We start from the raw sequence: 24,392 nt of genomic DNA on the forward strand, positions 1-24,392 counted from the left end.
TCTCTTTCCACTCTACTTTGATATATTCTAGCTCCATGCTTCAGCAGCTAAAAGAATCCCAAACCAACCCAATGTAGTTTCAACAGGGGCATCTGGGGAGGAATCTCCCTCTAGGGCAGCTGTGGATACACACCGGAGGCCCAATGAGCTCAGGAATGTCCGAGAAATTCATGAATCCGTGAGTGATATTGGTCAAAGACTGAAAAGAGAAAAATCAGACAATGAGACAGAGAGTGGCATGTGTTCCACTATGTTCTCAGCAGTGAGGCTATAACTGAAGTCACCTAGCACGGCAGTACCTGGGCAGACACTGATAACACCCTCAACCCACTGCCAATACACCCATCCCTCCCACTGCTTATAAAACAGCTCGGAGCTGCCTTATTGCTTTGCTCTTTCAACCAGTCTTAATATTACACAATACATGAATGTCTTCTCTTTTTAAAAATTTTATATATATATGTATATATATATATATATACATATATATATATATAATCTTTCACACACACACACACACATACACACACACACACACACACACGTGTATCCCCACAGAAAGCTTGTAATGTTGTTGGTACTGTGTGTTTGTCCATGTAGTTATTTAAAATTTTTCAATTTATTTTACTGTTGACATACGCTATTATGTTAGTTTCAGGTGTACAACATAGTGATTAGACATTGATATACCTTACTAAGTGATCACCCCGATAAGTCTAGAACCCATCTGACACCATACATAGTTATTACAATATTATTGACTATATTCCCTATGCTGTACATCCATGTAGTTATTTTATATAAATGGCATCAGGCTGTATGTATTATTCTTCACTTTTTCACTTTTCTTTTTTCACTCAACTCTATAGCATGGAGATCTTTCCATGGGTAATTTTTGGGTATGGACATTTTTAGTTTTAACAGATTGCCAAAGAGCTGTCTAAAGGGGCTATACAATTTACACTTCCACCAAAGCATGTGAGATTATCTATTTCACCACACCCTTACCCACACTTGATATTTTTAATCACACACACACACACTCATTTTTTTTTTTTACTCTAGTTATCTTTTTTCTAGTTATTTGGGACTTTTTGCTTTTCTGTTGTCTATCGTATGGCATTATTTCTCTCAGGACAACTATTTTTCACACATGTGATGTCTCAATATTAAGTGGACCATGATCTGGTCCCAGCCCACATCCCAGTCTTCTCTACGCATTTCCATGACTCCCCACCCATACCCATGCCCATCAGCTCCCAGTGCCTTGGACACACCCATGATTTTCCGTTCTGTGCTTTGGCTCAGTGTCCCTGCCACCTGAATCCTGGAAGTCCTGTTCTCCATGCTTACCTGTTAAAATCCACCTCAGCTTTCAAATCCCTGCTCAAGGTCACTTCCTCCAAAAAGTCCTCCTTGATTTCTCACATCCCACGCCATCTTTCCTCCCTTGTGCCCCCACTTATGATCCTTGGCCTCTCTGTTACAGCTCTGTTACAGCCATTCTCCTGCCTGCAAATGCTGCCAACCAGAAGAGAGTGTTGTGGAAGCCCCATGTGAGAGAATAGTGGGACTGGGGTGGAAACAGACAGGTGGGGCATGTTGGCAGGTGGAAACCCCAACGCCAGATGCTGGTTATGTGCCCCCTGCTTCACCAGCAGCCCCAAAGGCCTTGAAGCTGTGGAGCGTCTTCTCTTCCCTTTAGCAAAGGCAGGAAATACAGAGCCACGCTCTGACCTGGGTGATACTCACACTAGACAAGACCTCGATGCGGCCCGGGGGCCCCCTGGGCCCAGGCGGTCCCACCACGCTGGTTCCATCCATCCCTCTTTCACCCTGGATACAGCAGCGAGAGCAGAAAAACAATTCATCGTACATGGACAAGGCTCCCAGAACCAGGCTGGACAGTCTGCCTAACCCACCTCAGATCTGTGACCTCACCTTGGGTCCCAGGTCTCCTTTTTCTCCTTTGGGACCCTGGCAAAACAAAGAAACAAATAAATACCCTTTGTTTTTCTTCTGTTCACTTTGCTGGCTCCCTATCTATCCTTGGCTCTTACCATACGCTCTCGCATGGATTTTTTCCCCAGACAGTAGAGCAAAATACGAGGGGCAAATTTCCCTTCCAAAGTCAGAAGGAACACCCCACAGGGAACAAGACCAGAGGCCCTCCGCCAGCACAGGGTGAGTGTCCTCTCGACCCTGAATCTCAGAGCACTCTGCATGGCGGGGATAGAGAAGGTCTTTAGTCAGTCACGGAGCAGGCTGTGCCGCTCCTGTCTGTGACGTTCTGCCCCTCCCAGGCTGATTGCTCAGCTCTGGGTCCCACTTGACTAAAGCTAACGAGATCCTGGAAGTTGGTCCTCTTGAGAGCAAGTAGCATACTGGAAGATGGACAACACCTCCCACCTCCCTGGGGCTAGGTGTAGCGGGGAGGGGCACCTGTTAGGAGCATGGGGTTTTGAAAAGGGTCCAAGTTTCAGTATTGAATGGGGCAGCAATAAGGCAATGAAGCAGAGACGCCAGGTGGTAGGGGCGTGAAGGAGACAGAGAGAGAAAAAGAATTTTCTAGTTTTCCCACATGATGTTTGGCGCAAATTTTCTGTGCTGCTCCTCAAAGAAACACACGATAAAGAGCACCTAGTCTCCCCGTTGCACAGCTTGGAGCTGGGGGCCCAGAGAAGGTGAATGATTAAAAGTAGAACAGCCAGGACGGCACCCCACAAAATGAAGGTTTCAAAGGTCAACCTACAAATGAAACCATTGGTCCGGAGCCTCTGGGTTCATGCAGGAGCCTGATGTTTCCAGAGCCTTCAGTGTCCTAGAGAAGGAAGAAAAATGAGCATTTCAGATCCAATTCCTGAGCACTTAACCTGCACCAGGTGTGTTTTTGGGAGCTGGGCCTTGGTGGGAATCGGCACAGCCCCTGCCCTCGGACCAGGGTTCAGTTTGCTGACCTTTCCTGAGTCCCCAGGGCACATTATTCTCCAACCACAGAAAGGGCTAAGAGTACCTCAAATTCAAGTCCTGTTGCACATCCGGGGCCTGGGGGTCCAGGGGGTCCGGGAGGCCCTGGGGGTCCCATGGTCCCAGGGATGCCAACTTGTCCATTTTTCCCTGGGGGTCCTGGTGAGCCTCTGTTGCCGGGGTCACCCTGTAGGGAAGAGAACAGGCTGCCTATCAAGCTCTGGGTTCACTCACGGAAGGAACGACACACATTCCAGAGTCAGAAAATCATTCTTTGAGCTTATTTAGATTAATGAATGCTGCTTAATAGTACAGAAACAGCTGTCTGGCTAATTGACATTGCACTTGAAGATAAGCTAAGGCACTTATTTGAGCGCATTTGTGTGGAGGGGTGAGAACATAGAAAAGCATCACAGGTTATTCACTCCCCTCCATCTCCAGCTGTTCTGCCTTCCCCGAGCAGTTCTTTTGAGATGTGTTTCTCTCTGCTTCATGACACTCAATACTCCAGCCCAACAGTCCAATTATAGTAAACCCAAAGAAAGGGGAGGAAGAAAGAAAAAGTTTTTTGGTTTTTTTTCTTTTTTTTTTACCTTTTCACCAACTGAGCCATTAGGCCCTCTTGCTCCCTAAAAAACAAACAAACAAGAGTCAATTAAAATATAGCTCATTAAGTATGTTCAGAAGAAATGTAGAATTATGGACTCTTAAGTAATAGGCTATTTAAATGGGACCCTTCCTGTCTGGGTTTTGGCTGATGTCTCAAAGCTGAGTGCATTACAATAGTTGTCCGTTTGCTGACATGCTGAAAGCTGTGAAACTCATTTTTCAACTCTTAGCTCTTCACCTACCTCAAGAGTGAAAAGGAGTTAAAGATTAATCATGAAGCGGTCATAAGGAAGAATTCCCTTGGAGAGTTGTCAGCGTGCTGGGCGGTCCCTTTTCCCACCCCTCCCATGGCGGGGTAAGGGGGTACTTCTCCTACTTGAAATCAAGCAAGGAGCTTTAAGAACGTGATATATATTTACTATACTTTTAGAGATATGAGGAGTGATGACTGACTCTCTTCTGGAAAAAAATCTAAAGACCAAAACTGGCTGGAGTGGCCCCAGAATGAGGGTTTGTGTGTTGCACTAAAGCAAGATGCAAATCCATAGATTTCCTGGGGGAGCTTTGAGCAGAGGGGAGGACCAACAGGGACTGGTGGTCAAGAGTGGTCAGCTGGGGGACCCCAGCTGGAGAATTGCTGAGGAAACCTCAACAGCACTCGCGAGAGAAGGAGCCCGCCATTGCACAGAAGGCCCTGACACCTGACTATGCTGTACCCGCCATCGAAGTCTGTGCCCTTCCCCCAGCCCCATTTCCCTGGGCTAGGTTTCCTTTCCTATACCAATTCCATAGAAAGGAGGGAGTGGATAGTTCCAAAAGAGTCACACTCAAAAATAAGATGGAGTGTCATGTTGAACCTGAAACAGTGAAGAATGCCAAAGGGAAAACAGATAGGAAGCAGAAGTCAGGGGCTTAAGTCATGGAGAGAAAACAGGGGCGAGAACTATGGGGCAAAGTGGTGGTGGAGGCCAGGAGCAGGATGTGGTTCCGACAGGAAGGCGGGTTGAAATTCTGCAGCGGGCAGCCGTGGAGCCTGTCCATCTCCCCTCACCTCCACTCCCACTGCTAGTACAAGAACAATAGGAGTTGTTTCCTGGAGCAAAAGGATAGGCCAGAGCCCCAGGGGCTAGGGAACCCTGGGAAGTCCAAGTGTACCCTAAAGACATACGATCAGCTGCAGAGGTACTTGCCCGATGGCATATCGACTCCTCCCATCCCCTTCCTGACACCTGGATGTCCCAGAAGTAGCTATTGCCCAACTCCCCAACAATCTGTAAAAACACATATAGAAAACAGACCAAAGAGGGGTTCCAATTTCGAAAGCAAACACACAAGCGAGAAACAACGCCCATCTGAGGGAAGGCAACATTATGAAAGAGAGAACAATGTCAAGAATGGAGCGTATGCCTGAGGGAAACAGAGTTAGAAACACAACCCAATCAGGACTTTAAGTATATAATATAGTATATTCTCAGGGAGAAAAGGGAGGCTATTACAGCCACGAAACCAGGACAAACTATTATGAAATAAGACAGTAGTTATGGAAAAGAATCAATTAGAGATCTTAGAAATAAAAATATACAACTGTTGAAAGAAAGAATTCCATAGAAGGGCTGAAGAACAGAAGAAGCACACTTGAAGAGAGAATTACAGAAAAAAAAAACCAGGCCACAGGCGCCCTGTGTGTGAAGAGACGGTATTTGGCCCCATTCCAGTAGCTCATAGATTTGGTGGCTACCATTTTGGAATATGAGCAGGTTCACTTGGGGATGGGAAAGCTCATCTTATTGGAATTTACATGAAGAGGGAGAGTGAAAAGTGGGAGAGTTAAAAGGCTCCGCAAAGGCCCCCTACTCCTGAAATGGTGATGGTAGAGCTGTACTGCGTTCCTCTGTGAGATAACTGTGTAGCGAGGCCAAACGCTGTCTTGACCAACCAGCACAGCTGTAAGTCTGGTTGTGATGATGAAGTACGGAGAGATCAGTTCTACCACAGAAACACTGCGAAAGAACCTGGAGCGGGCAGCAGTGCTGCATGTGGCAAAGTCATGGCTTAGAAGTCATTAGAAGTTTCAGCTCCTTATGGTAACTGGATTTGCTGAGGACATCATCAGACTTCACCGTACAGGAACATCAAAAACACTAACAAATCCACAGCTCTTTTTTCCTGTTGTGGTTTCCGAGACTGCGCAACTTAGTGCCTGGGGGTGCCTGTTGGTTTTGCTCAGGGTGTTGGTTATACCGATAACTTCAATGTATAGCAATTACAACTGACTATATAGTTTATTTGGTTTTATTGGGGCCTATAATCTGGATTTTGTACCATACACATCTGATGGTGAAAGGAGATATAAAATAGGAAATCAGGCCAATATTAGAATGTTTAATTGAAATAAATTGTTACAAGCTCTAAACCCATTACTGGATCCTACTTAGGAGCAGCTCCAGGCTCAGGGTCTGGGGCAGGCGGAGGGCAGGGGGGCAGGGGGGAGGGGGTACGCTGTTCTTTATTATAGATTTAGAGATTGCTCAAAACCAAGTTTGGATTACTTGGAGAAAGGGAAGGTGGTGATGATTTATTTGCATTGCTCTTACATATCATGGAAAGACAGAAGCTTGGTTTTACGTGGTCTGACAATTAAGTTCGCGAACTTGTTGCACTGATGTTGCTAGCCTTTTTTTTTATATTAGAGGGGTTATTCATTATGAATTTGTACCAACTGGATAAACAGGTAACCAAGTTTACTATTTGGAAGTGCTGAAATGACTGCATGAAAAAGTTAAACAACCTGAACTTTTCACCAGTTCATGACTCTTGTATCACAGCCCACAAGGCACTGTCTGTGAGGGAGTTTTTAGCCAGGAAACAAACAATTGTATTGGAACACCCTCCCTACTCACCTTATCTGGCCCCCAATGACTTCTTCTTTACCCAAAGATAAAGGAAATATTGAAAAGAAGACATTTTGATGACATTCAAGACATTAAGGGTAATACGACAACAGCTCTGATGGCCATTCCAGAAAAAAAGTTCCAAAATTGCTTTGAAGGGTGGACTAGGCGCTGGCATCGGTGCATAGCTTCCCAAGGGGAGTATTTTGAAGGCGACCGTAGTGATATTCAGCAATGAGGTATGAGCACTTTTTCTAGTATGAGTTCGAGAATTTGATTGTCCATTACAATTCAAACAATGACATTTCAGCAGCTCAGTGAGATTACTCACAGCCAGTTACTAGAAGCTTGACACTCCTCAGCAATTTGGGGCACTGAGGAAAATTTCCAAGCAGAAACTCTTTTCTACTTGGGTGTCCTGGCACCTTTTGAGACTGAAGAAGACAATGAATGATTCAGATTATGAAAGAAGGAAAAGAATGACAACTGTTAACCCTAGATACGGGCTGAAGAACTGGATGGCAGAATCTGCAGTGTGAAAAGCAGGAAGGAATTTTCCAGAGGTCCATCTCCAGCCAGTTCTTCACCTATTCCTTCATGCGCTGAGGATCTCAGAGTTAGCTGCTCATCTTAATCACGGACAAAATAAATTAAGGAATATTTCTACCATGGAACTCAATATAGAATAATCTATTTGATAAATTCTTAATGGTAGTCCACATGTTGGCGACAATTCCACATTTGAAAATTATGATTATATACAACAATACTTTTTCCAGACAAATAAAGTGGACCTTACTCTTTGGAGACCCCCCTCCCCACTTTAGACAACTGCCTAGACTGATCTGTGTGCCCTGCAAGCGAGAAGAGAGGGAGAGGCCAATTTCCTCATAGCATGAAGAAAGACCTCCCTACAAGTGTCCACGCAATGTGCAAGGCACTGCCTAAGCAGGAAATACGTCCCTTGTCACTGGGGAAGTGCAAGCTAAGAACAGATACTATGGAGGGGCGTCAAGGATCAAATGTATCACTGGATCTCATGTTGTGTTATATCCCTGAAATGTTCCTTTTCTTTAGCACGTTTCTATTATCTTACATCCAGACCATGCTCCTTGGTTTATTTTATTTTATTTTTCTGGTAAATGCTATGTGGAAGGTTCCCCCTTGAGCTCTCCAGATGCAAATTTCCAAGTCTTTCCGGAGTCCGCTTCTGCTTTTACTTGACCAGAAAGCATCATATACACACAGTGCAACAAATCAGGAATCGTAGCAAATTTCAGGGGGGAAAAGTGTGATTTATCTCCCACAATTATTCTGGGCAAGCCTGCGGCTCTGTGCACGGCTGCTTCTCTGAGCAGTTGCAGACTGCCTGTGTGGGTGTTTGTGTGCGGATATGGGCGTGGGTATTTTTAAGTGCCAGACAAGTGTGGGAGGGGTGTGTGGGGGTGGGTGGGGGGAAACTAGTAAGAACAGGGAAGATGAATGTAGGTCTGAGATGTTTCCTGCAAAATTTAATTTCTTATGAAATAGCTGGTACAAATAAAATGAGTTCTATAAAGCTTGACAATCATTTCTCCTTTTTTTCTGAGAAATGAACTTCCCAAGATAATCCAGTTACTGTTGCAATTAAAATAAAAACACTTGAAAGCTGAAGAAAACTGGAAATTCGGCTCCGTGAGGATGGTGGTGCCTAGGAAGTGTCCAAGACCTCATCCAGGTGGTATACGGAGAGGGCGCCACTCCCCATCCCAGACGCTCCCTTTTCTGAATCCCAGTGAAACTCAAGACTGTATCACTAGGAGGGCCGATCTTATCTTTATTGTCCCCCTCTGTGGGACATAGCTTATCTCATCAACCAGGCTGGGAACACTAGAGGGGCAGGGATTCCACCCCTACAGTGCCGCTAGAGGCTTACAGATAGGAGACAAGATGCTTACAGAGAATGAAGCCAGTGGAGGCATACAAGACTCCAGGAATGGAAGGTTAAGATGGCACCGGAAAGAAGTTGCGTTTATTCATCAAAGGCTAACGGAGGCCTGTGCTGGGTTCTAAGGATACACAGACAGTACTGGTGCTCTGTGTTTGTCAGGGTGGGGGTGGGGGCAGACCCGTCAGCTAACAGCTGTCAATGGCTAGGCAGGGTCCTAGCAGAATAACTACTGTGCTAATGGAGAGGTGCGGAAAGAGTGCTTTCTGCTCAGGAGTCTGGGAGAGTTTCCCAGAGGGTGAATCTGAACAGGGCCTTGGAGAAAGAGAAAAGCGAAAGGACATCTGAGACAGAGAGCAAACCAGGTGCCAAGGCCAGGAGGCCATGGGAGAAGAGGGTGCCCAGTGCAATTCAGTTGGGCAGGCTGGCCCAGAGGCCACGTGAGGGCTCGGTGGGAGATAGAGCTAGAAAGGCAGCTCTGGAAGGGCCTTGAGGGTCTGTGCATAGTTAGGGTTTTGTCCTGCAGGCAGCAGTGAGATGTTGATGTTTTCTCCGAGAAAAGGGCAGCGACCGATGAGAGCCTGTAGGAAGATGGACTGGGCAGGTGCGTGGAGGCTGGACTGTGGCTGGGAGCACGAGGAGCCTGACGTCACAGTGAGGGCAAGGGGAGACGAGAGTCAGACCAGGGTGGACAGAGAGGTGAGAGGTGTGGCTGTCAGACTGGCCAGCCTTGGCAACAGACAGATCACGGCAAGAAAGGGCGAGGGAGGGGGAGTTAGAGAAAACTGGTCTTGAGTCCAGGTGACTGGGTAGATGGCGACACCATTCATCAAAGCGGAGGTCTTACAGGAATGGGCAGGAATAGGTGCTGAGTTCAGGTTTGGGCACATAGACTTCTGGGGTGGGGTCATTCAGCAGACAGGACCAGGAGGGGACTAGAGAGGGTCATTCACAGAAGAGGCAAGGTCAAGGGTAGAGGTCAGAAAGAAGCCGTGTGGGCCTGGGGCTCCCACGTGTTGGAACCCGTCCCCTTCCTCGTACCTTTTCCCCTTTCATCCCGGGAAGGCCAGAGGCTCCATCAAGTCCAGGCTGTCCCTCTGGGCCCTGGGGAACATCAATTGACAATCAGCCCACAACATCCTTGAGAAGAACCAAACACAAACTCTTCCTGGAAAAGGAGGCCAGGACTGGGAGGCCCCAGCAGGCGAGGCTAGTTGAGTGCAGCACCTTGTGCCAGGTCCATGGCGGAATGCCAGTTCTGGGCCCCAGAAGAGGCCGAGTGCCTATGGATGAGTGTCCTTTGCTCTCTGGGTCAAGTTTTCTCTTCTGTGGGGGAGTCGGGGACAGGGTTGTGCTACATGGTCTCAGAGGGGCTCCCACCCCAGGCCCAGCACTGATGTCCTGTGATTCCAAGATTCCACATGAGTCTGAATTTCCTATACTGACTAAGACAGAGCAGCAAAACAATGTGTAGGATAATGGTTTTCTTGGTTGCTGCTTCTTATGAGTCTTAGCAATGACTTGGCCAAGGAGGATTTTTGTTTATAAACATTAGCTAGCTGCTGCTCCTTGCTGTGAACTTGGCGCTGTTGTCTGCAGCCTGTATGCTCTTCCCTGGCTAAAGGAAGCTTGTGGCCACAGAGGGGGAGATGGCTTCAGCGACTCACCTCGGGCCCAGGTTCTCCGGTAGCTCCATCCTCTCCAGGGGATCCAGGGGGTCCCATGAACACATCAGTTCCTGGTTTTCCTGGATTCCCAGGTAATCCAGGTGGGCCCGGGGGCCCTCGGGGGCCCTAAAAAATAGAAAGTCTATTAAGAAACAGCAGGGGAGGATATAAATATATACTGAGCATATATGTTCCATCCATTTCCTCCATTGCTTACAATAACCCTACAAGTAGAGGCTGGTGTTTCCACTTAGCAGATGGGGAAACTTAGGCTCAGTGAGATGATGTGACTTGCTGAAGGGGTCACACACACACACACACCATTAATTAGTAGAAGAGGTGGGATTGAATCCAGGTTTTTCTGAGACCATTAGATCATGTTTTCTCTCTAGATGCATGTATACCATAAAAATCCAATTCGTTGGAATTCTCAGAGGTGCTCTGCTTAATTTAGTTTTCTGATTGAGAGGTCCATCAAAAACTGCCTGTTGTGTTAACCTCTGTTGTTAAAAAGCTTCCTGCCATGTGCTAGTGTCTTTAGCCTCTGGAGGGGCTGGCCCATCCCATCAGCCTGGAAGACCCTGGTAGTGAATCATAAACCCTTCAAACCCTGTCATGAGTGGGTAGGCACAGGGGCAGCTGAGTGGAAACTTCTATGAGGAGATTCAACACAAGGGCTCAGAGGAAGGGCTGGAGGTGAGGTTGGGGGCCTGGAACAGAGGTGCCAGCTGCAGCTGGAGAAGGGAGGTGCTCCCTGGGGTGCAATTTAGAGACAGATGGGGGTGGATGGGCAGCCTTGGGATGGAGGCTGGAGAAGCAAGAGGTGCCAGAGGGAGAAGTGGTGTGGAGAGGCAGGGAGGAGGTCGCCTCAGGGTGGGGAGGGTTTCAAGAAGGGTCTGGAAGCCAAAGTGTGAAATGCTACCCAGGGAAGAGAGCATCAGGTCTCTGTAATGGGTAATGCGGGGGTGGGGGTGGGAGGACACAAGCCAATTTGTAGAGGTAAAGGTCATGGACACACCTGATAGAGAAGGCTGCCAGGGAAAGGAGGCAAGTAGAGAAGTCGAGGTCCTGAATATAAATTTAGGTTAATAGTCATTTAAAACAAACTGGTTGATGTGGAAAACATACACAAAGATATACAAATGAAGAGGGGAAAGTATAATGAACTCCCAGGAGTCCACTGTCAGTCTCAACAATTATTAATGGTGACCTATGTGGTTTCATCTAGTGTCTGCCCGTGCGTCCCTCCCTCTCAGATCATTGTGAAGGCCATCCCAGACACCAGGCCATTTAATCCTCATACTCACTCTTAACAGCTCCTCACTGCCCACCAGGTCACCAGAGCCAGAGCCGATGTCCGAGCCCCAGCCCAGGCCAGAGCCCTCAGCCTCCACTTCCACCTGCAGAAAGAAGAAATTCCAGAAACTTAGATTCCACTGCCACTCTCCAAGGACAGCCACATCACAAGTTTCCCCAGATTCCATAGCTCTATTCATTTCTGCTGCCTCCTTGCCTTCTGCCAGCTACCCTATTGCTTTGCTACCTCCCAGCTGTGAAGCCAATGTGAGGTCCACCCTCAAACATACTACACTCTTTCATGCCTTTCAAATTCCTACTCATCCTTCAAGGCCCAGTTCCATGGTCACCTCCTCCATGAAGTGCTCTCCACCCCATTTTCAGACAGAATTCATCTCTTCTGTGTTTCCACTGGCCTCTGTTGAGCTCTCAATTTGGTGCCAGAACTACCTGACTTAAAGCTCGGTTATGTGTCTGTCTGCCCCTCTAGACTAGGATTTCTCCAGAACTGGCCCAATCCTGACACACCTCTGGGTGCCCAGCAACCAGCATGAGATCTGGCACCAAGAAGGCACTCAATGCATACTTGTTGAATGCCATCAGTTCCTCCAAAGGACAAAAGGCAATTTCCAAAACTCCCTTCCACTATCTATCTAATATCTAGTCGCTGCTGCGTCACCTGTACCCAGCTGATAAGAGTCTCTTGGTAATTATTTGCCAAATGACTAGTCGGAAGCCCTTAGAAATGGAATGACTCCATTTGGACAACTGCAGGATTTGATGATCAACTTCTGGATCGTGTCTGAAGATGGGTGGTTATAGACAGTGCAGAAAACAGAAGTAGAAAGTCCAGACACTAAGACTGTCACCTTTACTTGACTCCTGCGAGCAAAACCCTTAACTCTCTCTGGGCCTCGTCTGCAAAATAATTCTATCTACCTCATTTATTGAGCAAGTACTATGAGCTAGGTAAAATTTTCCATGTATTAACTCATTTAATCCTCATAATAACCCAAGAGGTAGGTACTATGATGCTCATTTTATTCACGAGGAGAGAGAGAGAGAGAGAGAGAGGGAGAGAGAGAGATTTGTCACAGTTCTGTGGCAGGGCCAGGCTCGGATGCCCCCTCACCCACTGCATTGGGTGACTCGGGTTTAAAATGATCCTAAAGACATTCTGGAATGGACGCTCCCTTGACAGTCCTTACGGTGCTTTGAAACCATTTGCTCAGAGATCAGCGTGTCTATTTCAATTCATCGCAGACACCTGACACTGGGGGGTGATCTGCTGCAATCAGTTATGTGCTATGGGGAAGTACTGCGAGTTTGTTTCTGCCTTTCTCCTCTTTCTCACCCCACAACACCTACTCCCCTACACACACACACACACACACACACACACACACACACACACACACACACACACCCTCTCTTCTTAGAGCTTTTAAAAAATCCCACTGTAAAAGTCACAGGGGGATGGTGGAAACACCAAAACGTGTTAGAACCTAACAACCCTCACAGTTCTACCATTTTGAGGCAACGACTGCTAACATTTGGGGGGGTATTTCCTTCCAGGGTTTTTGCATGTGTGTATTTTTAAACTGTCAGGACCACACAATATGCTCACATTTATAACCAGCTTTTTGCCATTAACATTATATGGTATTTCCCCCCATCATTAAATACTCCCTATAAGTATAATTTAATAGCTGCATATGTTCCATTATTTGAATATACTTTTATTCAATTAACCCCCTATTGTTGGCTACTTAAACCATGTCCAATTTTTTTCTATTATGGACAACACAGATTAAAATCCGTACACACAAAGCCTTTTTACGTATCAGACTATCTCCTTTAGGATGGATTCCCAGAACAGAAGTTTCTGGGTCAACAATATACACCTTTAGGGATATTAATTTGTGTCCACGAAGAACTTCCCAGAAGTAGTAAAGCTATTAAACTCCTACCAGCATATAGCTGGTCCCATCACCCGCTGACCAAGTGCCAACTTCTCAAAGCAGAAAACACAAAGGATCTAAGGACAACTGACCTGGGTTCTTCAACAAATCAATGGCAAAAAGAGAAAAAAAAGGTGGAACACAACCATAGATTCAAAGAGACTAAGAGACACATCAATCAGATACAATGTGCAGACCTTGTTTGGATTCAGATTTAAAGAAATGTTAGCAAAAAGACTAACGTATATATTTTTAAGCTACAATATTAGATAATAGGAAATTTATTATTAATTTTAATTTTCTGAGATCAGACATTGTGGCTAAAAAAATTAAGTCCCTGATCAACCTATTAGCAATACACATTAAAGTATTTATGAGTTAAATGATACGTTTGGGATTTGTTTTAAAATACTCCAGCCCACCCCTCTGCCTGCTCCAAAAAGATGGCAGTAGGAGGTGGAACGGGTAAAGCACAATTGGTATAATGACTTGACCTCCTAGTCACCCTCTTTTACAGACAAGAAATGAGGCCCAAAGACAAGAAAGGATTTGCGTGAGGTTGCACAGGTGCAGCCCAGGATCACAGAAACTCATGTTGGAAGGGACTTGAAGGTCACTCCCATCCATACACCTTTGATGCTTCCATTCCCTCTGCAGTCCCTGCCAAGTCTTACGAGCTCCCCATCTCCAGTATGGGAATCTCCTGAGATTTGAGATAAAGGCTTTGCACCTTTGGTCAGCTCTGCCTGTCAGAAAGTTCTCATTTCAATTTGAAGGCCATTTGGGACACGAAATCAGGTGTCCCAGATTTTTACCTGTTGCTTTTTTCCTCTACAAACTGCAGCTTCCTTGTGTGTTCTCAAGCTGGAGGTCCCTCCAATGCCCAAATGGAGCATTTTGCAAACCAAAATGAAAACCCACCTCTGAGAAAGCCAGGGACAGGCCCCTCCCAGGACTTGAGCCTTTCTCTCCCTCCTCTGTAAGAACTGGCCACATCAAATGTTCTCTCCTCTCTGCCACTTACAGGAGTGATGGGAGTGACCATTCTGTCAGGAGCCGCTGTGGGTATGGGGAGTGGGGGGCCTTCAGGGGGAGCGCTGCCAGGCTCCTCTGCCCCAGATGTGGTAAGGGGCTCCTCAGTTGTGGCTGCTGCTAAGTCTTCTTCATCGCCAGAACCCTGAAAGCAAAGCCAACAGGAGGACTCACACTACCTCATCCATGATGCAATGTGCACACAGCTGCCTGCCAGTGAGTTTTGGTAACTGTCTGTCATTTCTACGGCACTAGCCCAATTTCAAAAACACTTTCTTACCTACCACTGTCATCAATCCCAACACATTCACAGAAGCACAGACTCGTAATCCCCTTTTGAAACATGCACCTCCTCTAATAACCCCCTTCCAGTAATGGGGTGCCTTCCCCCCCTCAGCAACCCCTTATGACTTTAGACCACTCTCTCGGACAAAGTTCTCGGACAAAGCTGCAAGGTAGCAGGGTCAGACAAAGGCCTGCTCCCCCGACCCCTGGTATACTCCCTCCATTGCATCTGCCACCTTGAAGTTGGTGACCCCCCATCCCCAGCCCCCAAGTGCGCTCTAACCAGCTGAATGAGCCTTTGCCTCTGGAAAGCCAGGACACTGACCTCCCTGCCCACTGAGAGCCAGGGAGATACTAGGAGACACTTACAAAAGTGACTGCTTGCTCAGGGGCCACTGTGGGTGTGAAGGAAGCCAGGACACCGGTGGGGACGCTGCTGGCTTCCTCTTCCTCGAAAGTGCTGAGAGACATTTCTGTAGCAGCTGCTGCTGTTGTCAAATTTCCTTCACCAACTGGACCCTGAAACAAAATTGGTGTGAAGGACCGTGCCACTTCGTCTACACCCCTGGTTGGTGAGTATGTGACTGTGGGGAGGAAACTGCTGCAGCCACCAGATAACTGGCATGGCCATGGTCCCCTTCCCTTGCTCATCTAAGACCTCTCAGGTCATCCCCTTCATCCCCAGGGTCCCCAGCACACCTCAGCCTGCACATCTTCAGTCACTCGGCGCTCACCACCTCTGCAGACGGCGCTGCTGCTTCCAGACAGCTTAGCTAGTTAAGTTCTAGTTTTTACTGAGACAAGACTTGGTGCAACTGGGACCTGGTGCCTAGTTTTCTCACTCTGACAAGGGCTTTGCCTTTAGAGAACTGCGGGGAGGGGGGAAGTGAAGGATGAGGCATGAGAGATGAGAGGTAAAGGAGAAGGAAAATAAGGTGGTGGCAACTACTTGGTTAATTGAAATAATCCAGGTCACTGCCCAACGGCATGGAGTGCTGTCAGCTGGTCAGGGCAAACCCTCCCCACTGAGAAGTTTCACTGGCTGCATGTTAGACCAGAGGTGAATTGCTGGGAGCAAATGTGTGGAATGATCTCAAAGGCCAGTGCTGTTGAAACGTGGCGGCCTAATGACCCCCTCCAGTCACTCACTCAGCAAACATCCATTGAGCACCTGCCATTTGCAGGGATGAAGACATATCAACAAACAAGATATATATATATATATATATATATATATATATATATATATATATATATACACACACGCATACATATATATATATACATATATATATGTATATATATATATAATCCCTGCCTTACAGAACATATAATCTGGGAGGGAGCCAGAAATGAACTATTTACCAAGTTTATTGTTAATTACAATCATGGCGAGGCCTTCCAAGGAGAAATTCGGGGTACCGTGAACGTGTCTGTGGGCAGACTTCACGGTCTGGGCTGGCACCTCCCAGACTAAAAAGTGGTGTTTGAGATGAACTTTGAAGGATAAGCAGGAACTAAGGCGGGAGGAGTGAGGAAAAGGTTCTAGGCAGAGAAGGGACAGTATGAAAAGATTCTGAGCCTAGATGGTAAGACGCACATTCAAGAAACTGAAAGAAGGTCAGTGAAGCTAGAGTGCAAGAGTCAGGGAGAGGCGCCTAGGACGTGGTCAGTGAGGCTGCTCAGGCCAGGCCCTGTGAGCCTTGCTGGCCAGGTGGTAGGATGGGCGGGGTCTGCAGGAAGGCCGCTCCCTCCAGAAGGAGTCCAGGGAGAGGATGGGGGAGGACAGGCAAGGGCCTCAGCTAATGCCTGGGCTTGGGACCGGATGGCTCAGTCCAGGGCCTGGCACTGAGGAAATGAAGAAGGGGGCGGGTCTTCCATGTGTTTAGGTAGAAAAATCAAGTGCTTGACAGGATCTGGGAAGGAGGGAAGAGAATCCTGGATCAGGACTGGGGATAACGGTCCCCAGTTATCGGAGGTGGGAACTCAGGAGAAGCAGAAACGAGGGTCTAGGTGTGAGTCTGCTGAGCTTGAAGAACTTGCAAGACACCCATTATAGTGACATTACAGGGACTTGCCAAGTGTCCCGGAATGCTTGTGTCTTGCCTTCAGAAGCTGGGAACCGTGTCTCATTGCTGCCTAGGGAGAGGGTTGAGAAGGTCTGGCCATGCCCATGGGCTTTGCTGGGGCCTGTCTGCACCCTGACCCTCCACTGCCCCCTGACAGCCTGTGTTCATGCCCAGAAACAGGCCATGGCTGAGCTCTCTGTCACCTCATCCACTCAGCCCAGCATTCCTTCCTTCCGGGTCCTGAGCCCTGCTGGTTGAGGTGGTGGGCCCCTGCACCAGCCCTGGGACTCAGCCTCACCTCCCTGACTCACCCATCCCCCCTGGGCTGACTCCTCATGGGCCTGCAGAGGGGAGTATTCGGTCAAGGAGGTGCCCCTGCCCATTCAGGCTTCTCTGGATTTGCTGAACAGAATGAAGCCAGTTCTGTGAGAAGGCCAGGGTCTGCTCCCAGCCATGACCTCAACCTTCCAGCACTTTACACTCCTTACCAGAGTGACCACTTCCCCAGGGTCCTGGGTGGACATGAACAGAGCTAGTCTTCCAGTGAATACATTGCCAGCCTCTGCTTCCCCGTCACTGCTGGTGGGCATCTCAGCCTCCCCTGTTGCTAATGCGGCGGAACCTTCTTCAGTATCTGGACCCTAAACAGGAGAACATCACGAGGGACCATGTATGTCACTGATCCACTGCGCTGCGGCTGGAGGGAACGGACAGCTGGGGCCTCTCCCTCACCTTCAAAGCACTTGCACATCCAAGACCTCACCTTATACCACTGCCCTGACTGTGGCACCCACACAGAAACCTAGACCTCCCACATCACCCAAGGTGTGAGCGCCCTGGCCAGTATGAGGCCCATGTGTTCATCCTACTCCTCCCTGCCAACCTTAGTGACATGGCACTCACCAAAGTCCCTGCCATCTTCCTTCTGCGACTCATGAGAAGGGAGCTTCCACTGAGCGCCTCAGTCATGGTGTGGGGACAAACCTGGGTCCTGGGGTGCACAGCTCTCTTGTGGAGGGTGTTGGCTAGCCTCACTGATTACCTCCTTGCCTTACTCTCCTAGTTCAGTGCCTCTGCCTTCCACCCCTCTCCCATCCTTAACTGGCCTCCCTAAGGTCACCAATAGTCACAGTGACAGATCCAAAGATGCCCTGTTCTTCAGGCCTTTAGTCACTGGGAACCTTGGCAGGATCTGACATCGTTAACTAAACCCAGAGTGAACACCACCACCCTGGCCTGGAAGGAGGCACAGCCTTCGAACCATCTCCAGCCTCCAGGCTTGCTTTCCCCGTGCTTTCTCCTCTCAGGGTCAGGTGATCTTTCTCAAACCTACTCTGACTACGTCACTTCCTTCTTTAATACCCTTCGGTGACTCCCCATTTCTGCTGAACAATCTCACAGAATCCTCTCCAGCCATATTTCCCTGCCTCCCCTCACTCACACCTGAGCCCACAGGCAGGTGGCTGCATGTCTTTAGGTCTTTGTACATTCACGTTGATGCCTCCAGGCCTTTGCTCATGCTGGTCCGCCTCCTGGAACACCTGTCTTACTCCCATCTGCCAGGCCGCTTCTAAGCAACCCCTGGATCTCATCTTCAGCATTCTTTCCCCCAGGAAGGCTCCCTGGGCCCGTGAGTCTGGGATCTGGCCCTCTTTTTGGCGCTGCCAGAGCCCCCTGTGTTTCTCCTATTGCACCTCTTACCCTCTGTCCCCAGGAACCCATTTACTCTAGTTAGCTGGTGCCTGGCACAGCGCAGCACCCCACAAACATCTACTAAATGAGTCAACAGATGCCTCAGCCTCCAAATGAGTGTCTACTTGGACTTGGCCCCACAAGGCTGTCACTCTGCGTTTTGCAGACAGATGAGGAAGGCCATTGACTGCTCCCACCTGAGATGCCTACCACCCCCTAGAAAGAGATGAAGTAGAGTATGCACTCTGAGCTGCTTACTGGCGTGACCCCTTCTCCGGGGTCCCTGGTGGACATGGAGAGGGCCAGCCCCTCGGTGGGCACACTGCTGGCCTCTGCTTCCACAGCAGTGCTGACGGTCACCTCGGCCTCCTCCGCTGCTGCTGTTGCGACCAAACTTTCTTCAGTATGTGGACCCTGAAACAGAGGCTTCATGAGGGACCATGTCACTGGGCCCCTCGTCCTCATCTATGTGCCTGTGGCCGGAAAAAACAGACTGCCCACACCCCTCTATCGTGCATTTCTGTAGCTTCTTTCCCCTCCTGCACCAGTGGCCAAGAGATCACTGCCTCCTGAGCAGCCTGCCCCAGCTCTAGGCACGTCTATCTAGACACATCCCTTCCCTGCGAGTTCCCCTGTGTGCCATTTGGAAGCCTTAAGAACAAGTGGAATGTCTTCGCCCATGACGGTGCTTCAAGACATGCAGGCAGCAACTCCACCCTCCTCAGCCTTCTCCAGACTGGACCCCTGCTTCCTCTCGCTCCCTGTGACTTAGTTATCTTGGGAAATGCATCACCTCCGAAGGTTACATAGCAGACGCAGAGAATGGAAACAGAGCGGCTTTGGCAGCTGGGGCCACCAAACTGTTTATGTTTTATCCCGGTTTGTCAAGGTGTTTTTTTTTTGTTTTTTTTAATTAATTTTGAAGTTGTTTTGTTTTGCATGAAATAGCTCTTCTGGATACTAAAAACACTAAGCTGATCAAAGTTAGACAGGTTTTCTTGCTGCAGGACTTCTCAGAGCCTATAAGGAAGATAAAAAGTGGAGCATTTCCTAAACTTATTTGACAATAGAACCCCGTTTTCATATAACATATTAAGTCCTTGCAGAATTACTGTCCAAAAAAATTTTTTTTGAAAACAGAGAAAAGATGATGTCACGGATTTTAAAATGAGACTCTTTTGACTCAACTTCAGCTAAAATCCTAAAGGGCTTTACAATTATGTACCATTAATTAAATAATTGTACAACCAAGTACAATTCCACAGGTACCTTCCACGTGCTAAAAGAAGGAAGCAGACCACTTATGTGGGACATACTAAGAGACAATGAGATGAAATCAGTTCTACCAGCATTAGCCCATCGCCTGCCTCTGTTCTGTATAAGAAAAAGGAAAGAATTCATTTTGGGAGAGTAAGAATTCCTTTGGAGAGAATTTTCAATGTGCTGTGGCTTTCTCCTTCCTCTCTCCTCACTACAAACAAACCATCTGGTGAGCGGGCTATGTATTCCTTGGAATTTGGGAGACAAAAGGACTGCAATTTTGATATTAGGCTGGACTGAACATTGAAAATACCTGTAAAAATAGGTTGTTACCAGAGAGTGACTAAGAGAGTGGGAGAAGTGTCTGAGTTTTCATCCCAGGATAGTGGACAGAATGAGCTGATCCTGTGAGATTTTAGCAGAGGCCGTTGTGAGAAAAATACACTTGCTTTAATTTGGCACCCGACTGTATCCACCATTTTAAAAATTGGCTTTGTGGGTATAAAAACCAATGACCACACCACAGCATGGAGGCACATGCAGTTAATCTGATTCTGTCTTGAAAGGGCTCAAAGAGCAGAAAGAGGCTGTGCATCTTCATAATTGAGCAGAAGGGAGGTGGGTACCACAGTGAGGACCCAGCATGTATGCCCGACGGGTGTGAGGACCACTTATGCTGCATCTCCTACCCCCCCCACCCCATCCTGGTGCATCCCTGGAGAGCCTCTGGGGCCCCAGGACTGCTGCCTTCTCTGTGCTAGCAGGAGGGAGGCGGGAGGCAGTCTCCACCACATTTAACCCCAAACCCTAACCCTCGTGGTTCTCTATGGTGCCCAATTCAAGTGGCCATCAAGTCTGAAAGAAGCAAACGGATGTACCACTGACTTACCGACTTAGCCGGCGAAATTTACCATTCACTCACCTCTTCAGTGACATGAAGGAAGGCCCCATCCCCCGAGCCAATGTCTGAGATGGGGGCACCATCCACAGTGTGAACTCCCTCCAGTGTGTCATTCAGCACCTCCCCAGACCCTAAGGAAGCAGACATTCTGTAATTAATAGCTGCATTTTGCAGCCTTGAAAAAGAAGAGGCACCTACTTCTTCACTGACTGTCTTAAAAAGATGTCCAGAATACAGAATTAAGAGGAAAAAAAAAAACAAGTTGCAAAAAACCAGATGTGGAAAGGCAATTTGACACAGTGGCTTGGATCACAGGCTCTGGCACCAAGTGCAGGGCTGGAACCCTGCTTTGCCACTCAGTGGCCTGTGACAAGTTGTTTAACCTGGGCCTCGGGTTCCTCATCTATAAACTGGGGCTAAGTTCTATCTCATAGTGTTGTTTTGAGGATCATGTGCTAGAAGGATTAAATAAATTAATGCAAGAAAAGCATCAGGGACAGCCCCTGGATTAAAGTTAGCAATCAATAAATGTCCATTGTCGATGTGGTTCTATATTTGTAAAGGGGTAAAAACTATATATGAGTATACATGTTTTAGCATCAGATAATTAATATAGTTATTACATAACATATACTATATAGATATTTTTGGATATATGCGTGGGTGCAGATTAACAACGCCCACTTGGTTAAACCACAATACTTAGCATTGGTTTCTTCCAGAGGATAGAAGAGGAAACCACTATTCTTTTGGTTCATACAACTCCACATTGATTGAACTGTTACCACAAGCACATATTTCTTTTGCAATTTAAAAAACACATGGAGTCCTAAAGCAAAGAAAAAGAAATTATGCTACCATGAATGCGTGCCTATTAAAGGCTGGGGCCTGGGCTAAGCATGTCTCATGCCCTCCCTCACTTAACCTTCCCACTAGCCCATCTGTCCTACCTACAAGGACCGTCCCACAACGTTGCAGCCAGTCGGCAGAGCCAGGACAGAGTCCCACGTTTTCAGTCTCCCCACTATCACCCATGACATGCGTGTCCTGCTCGGATCTGCACATTAGCACCTTACTATTATTAGCCCCACTCTGCAGAGGAGGAACAGGTTCCACAGACAGCAGGCGGCTGGGAGGGACCCTGAAGCCAGGTCCCCTGTCCCCATGCCCGGACATTTCCACACATGCTGTGCTCACACATGTCCCATGGTATGAACAGTGTGTGGGGGTGCTGAATTATTCAAGATACTCTGCGCACAAAAAACGTATCCTCAGTCCCTCTCTCACACCCTTCCTGCTCCAACCACCAGGGGGTACTGTGCAAGCAGTGGCCAGACCCCAGGCCTCTGAGTCCCCACCCCTTGGAGGATAAAGTTGGAGGTGGCGTGTGCTGGGGGCAAGATGGTGTCAGGGAAACTTGGAATAAAGCTATTAGGTGGCTTTCCCTAGCCAGGGATGGAGCTCGGGGTTCAGGCCCCTTTTCCACACCATCTGAGCTATTTACCCAACAGGAAGAACGGGATCATTTCAGCCAGCTCGGTTGTTTTCATTTGGCCTTTTGCCTGCCAGAGAAGGAGTCCGGCTGATGCCAGGGAACAGGCGAGCTGGGCTTGGATCTGGGCCCCAGTCTGTATTTGGCTCTCACCTACTTTGAACTCACCCCTCAGTCTAGGAGAGGCCCTCACCCCAGGCCCTGCAGCCTCTGCCTCCTCCTCAGAGATCCTAATTCCACCCAGGAGAAGAGCATTTGCAATTCATAAACCACTTCCACATCCTCTCCTCCACCCTGGAGGCAGGGATTATGAACACTCCCAGGGGACCATTCAAGAATCTCAAGCTTGGAAAAGTTAAGCAACTTGCCCCAGGAACCAACAGCGAATAGGTGACAAAGTGGGGCTTCCATCCAAACTGTCTGCTCCGTGCGCCAGTCTTTCCACACCCTGACTCCTTGGCTGAATTCTAATTTTATTAAATTATCATATTTTTATTTTTTTTCTATGCAGTACTGCCTACCTTCTCTCACCCACAGACTTCCCAAGTTTAATTGTTAAAATAATGTTCATGTACTAATGGCAGAAGTAAAAAGAACAATGACATATATGATTGTAAAAGACATGTAAACTATAGAACTAAAAAAAGCAAATGAAAACCACCCACAATCCTACCACCCAGAGATAACTACTCATAGCATTTTGTTGTATAATATCCTAACACAACACACACAGACACAGACACACACACAACACACACACACACACACACACACACACATTGCTCTATATGGCTATATATAAATAGATACAAATAACACACATTCAAAAGAAGCATTTTCAGGGCTGCACATATGAATGAAACACAATTTGCCCAACCAATCCCTACTGTGGGCACCTTGGGTTGTTTTTTGACCTTGTACCTAAACTTCGGTGTTCTGGCATTGGCTGTAACTTGGCCTGAAATTGTTACCCTTTGATAAAGGGCAGAAAATGCAGGCTGATCTCAGGCCTTGGGCACATGTCAACCTGCTGCCTGGGGGATCATGTCAGGGTTTTTGCCAGTGCTCCTCCGTTTGGCTGGGTAGGGACCAGAGCCCTGGATGGGAATCGAGGCCAGCACAGCCCACAGGGCCTGCCACTGACCTCCTGGGTGACTGCCTCTCTCTGGCCATCAGTTAGTTTTCCCACGTGTGCCACACGGGAGCTTAGATGGCTTGATCCTCTGAATGTTGAGGAGTTTGTGTCTGAGGCTAGGGAGAATGGGGATTCTGGAGTCAGGCCTGGGCACTGGCTCTATTCCATCACCCACTACCTGTGTGATTATGGGCACGTCACTTACCTTTGCAAGCATCAGTTTTTCCAACTGTAAAATACTGACTAATAGTAACTAGAAGGTGTGTGGTTGGGATTGGAGATGAAATATGTGCATATTGGCACATAGTAGGTACTATTTAATAAGCAGCAACAATTATTATAAGCTTTTCTGTCAAATCTCAGACCCTTCTGGAGGGGTGAAGTCTAGGGATTGAAAGTTCAGGTATCCAAGATTAAAAGACAGCTCTGCCAATTACAAGCCAGAGAGCCTCCGCTGGGTGAATTTGATTTCCCCATCTTGTCTGTCAAATTTGACTATTATAATTCCTTTCTCAAGGGGCTGAGGGGAAGGTTAAATGAGATGCTCTATTTCCATATGTCACCAGGCTGGGCATATAGTCATCACTCAGTAAAGAACCACCGTGTGTGAAGGCACACTGAGGACTTGCCTTGCTCAGGGCTGCTGTGCAGGACGACGCTCAGGTTGGTGGTTTCCAGGGTCCCCTCAGGTACAGGCTCACCAGAAAGCTCTGCATCCTCAGAGGAAGGGGATGGAGTTGCAGGTATGCTCATGGGTTCAACTTTTGCTTCTTTAAACTGAAGGGAGAAAAAAATGAGACCCATAAGGATTTAGTTGGCAGGAAAGCATTAAAAATGGCAGTGAATATCATTGGAGAAAAAAATATATCTACAAAGTGCTGAATGAACCCAGAAAGCAGAAAGCCTAGACCTGCCTGCTATATACCTGGGGCAATCACTGAACCTCCCAGGGCCTGATAAAGGTACATGCTAGGAGTTATTGAATTCTGTTCAGTTTACAGCGAGGCTCTGCTAATCTCTGAGCACAGAGATCCCATTTCTGTATCCCTGTATCCCCAGTCAGCACAGAGGAGGTGCTCAACAAAGACCTGTTAGATGAGGGAATGAATGAATGAATGAATGAACAAATGAATGACGCAGTCTGCACTCAGTAATCGCGGTGTAAATCTAGTCCCAGGTGTACGCTGGTCATCAATGCCTCTGAAAAT

At 47.7% G+C, this 24,392-nt stretch overlaps 1 protein-coding gene across 3 annotated transcripts in view; it reads right to left on the bottom strand.

The window, feature by feature from the left end:
* The window catches only part of COL15A1 (collagen type XV alpha 1 chain), a 102,424-nt gene that overhangs the window by 35,244 nt on the left and 42,788 nt on the right, over positions 1-24,392 (bottom strand). For all 3 annotated transcript variants that reach the window (XM_019649467.1, XM_019649469.1, XM_019649468.1), the window contains 15 exons: positions 23,814-23,961; positions 20,579-20,688; positions 18,655-18,810; positions 17,193-17,345; positions 15,005-15,154; positions 14,343-14,495; positions 11,369-11,461; positions 10,062-10,187; positions 9,436-9,498; positions 3,561-3,596; positions 3,014-3,154; positions 2,753-2,821; positions 1,942-1,977; positions 1,753-1,836; positions 134-199 (listed from right to left, as the gene is read on the bottom strand). In XM_019649467.1, the coding sequence (XP_019505012.1) occupies positions 134-199; positions 1,753-1,836; positions 1,942-1,977; positions 2,753-2,821; positions 3,014-3,154; positions 3,561-3,596; positions 9,436-9,498; positions 10,062-10,187; positions 11,369-11,461; positions 14,343-14,495; positions 15,005-15,154; positions 17,193-17,345; positions 18,655-18,810; positions 20,579-20,688; positions 23,814-23,961 (1,584 nt within the window). The remainder of the gene's footprint in view (positions 1-133; positions 200-1,752; positions 1,837-1,941; positions 1,978-2,752; positions 2,822-3,013; positions 3,155-3,560; positions 3,597-9,435; positions 9,499-10,061; positions 10,188-11,368; positions 11,462-14,342; positions 14,496-15,004; positions 15,155-17,192; positions 17,346-18,654; positions 18,811-20,578; positions 20,689-23,813; positions 23,962-24,392) is intronic.

The sequence above is a fragment of the Hipposideros armiger genome, unplaced genomic scaffold (genome assembly GCF_001890085.2).
Source record: "Hipposideros armiger isolate ML-2016 unplaced genomic scaffold, ASM189008v1 scaffold_133, whole genome shotgun sequence".
In the NCBI taxonomy this organism is placed as follows: domain Eukaryota; kingdom Metazoa; phylum Chordata; class Mammalia; order Chiroptera; family Hipposideridae; genus Hipposideros; species Hipposideros armiger.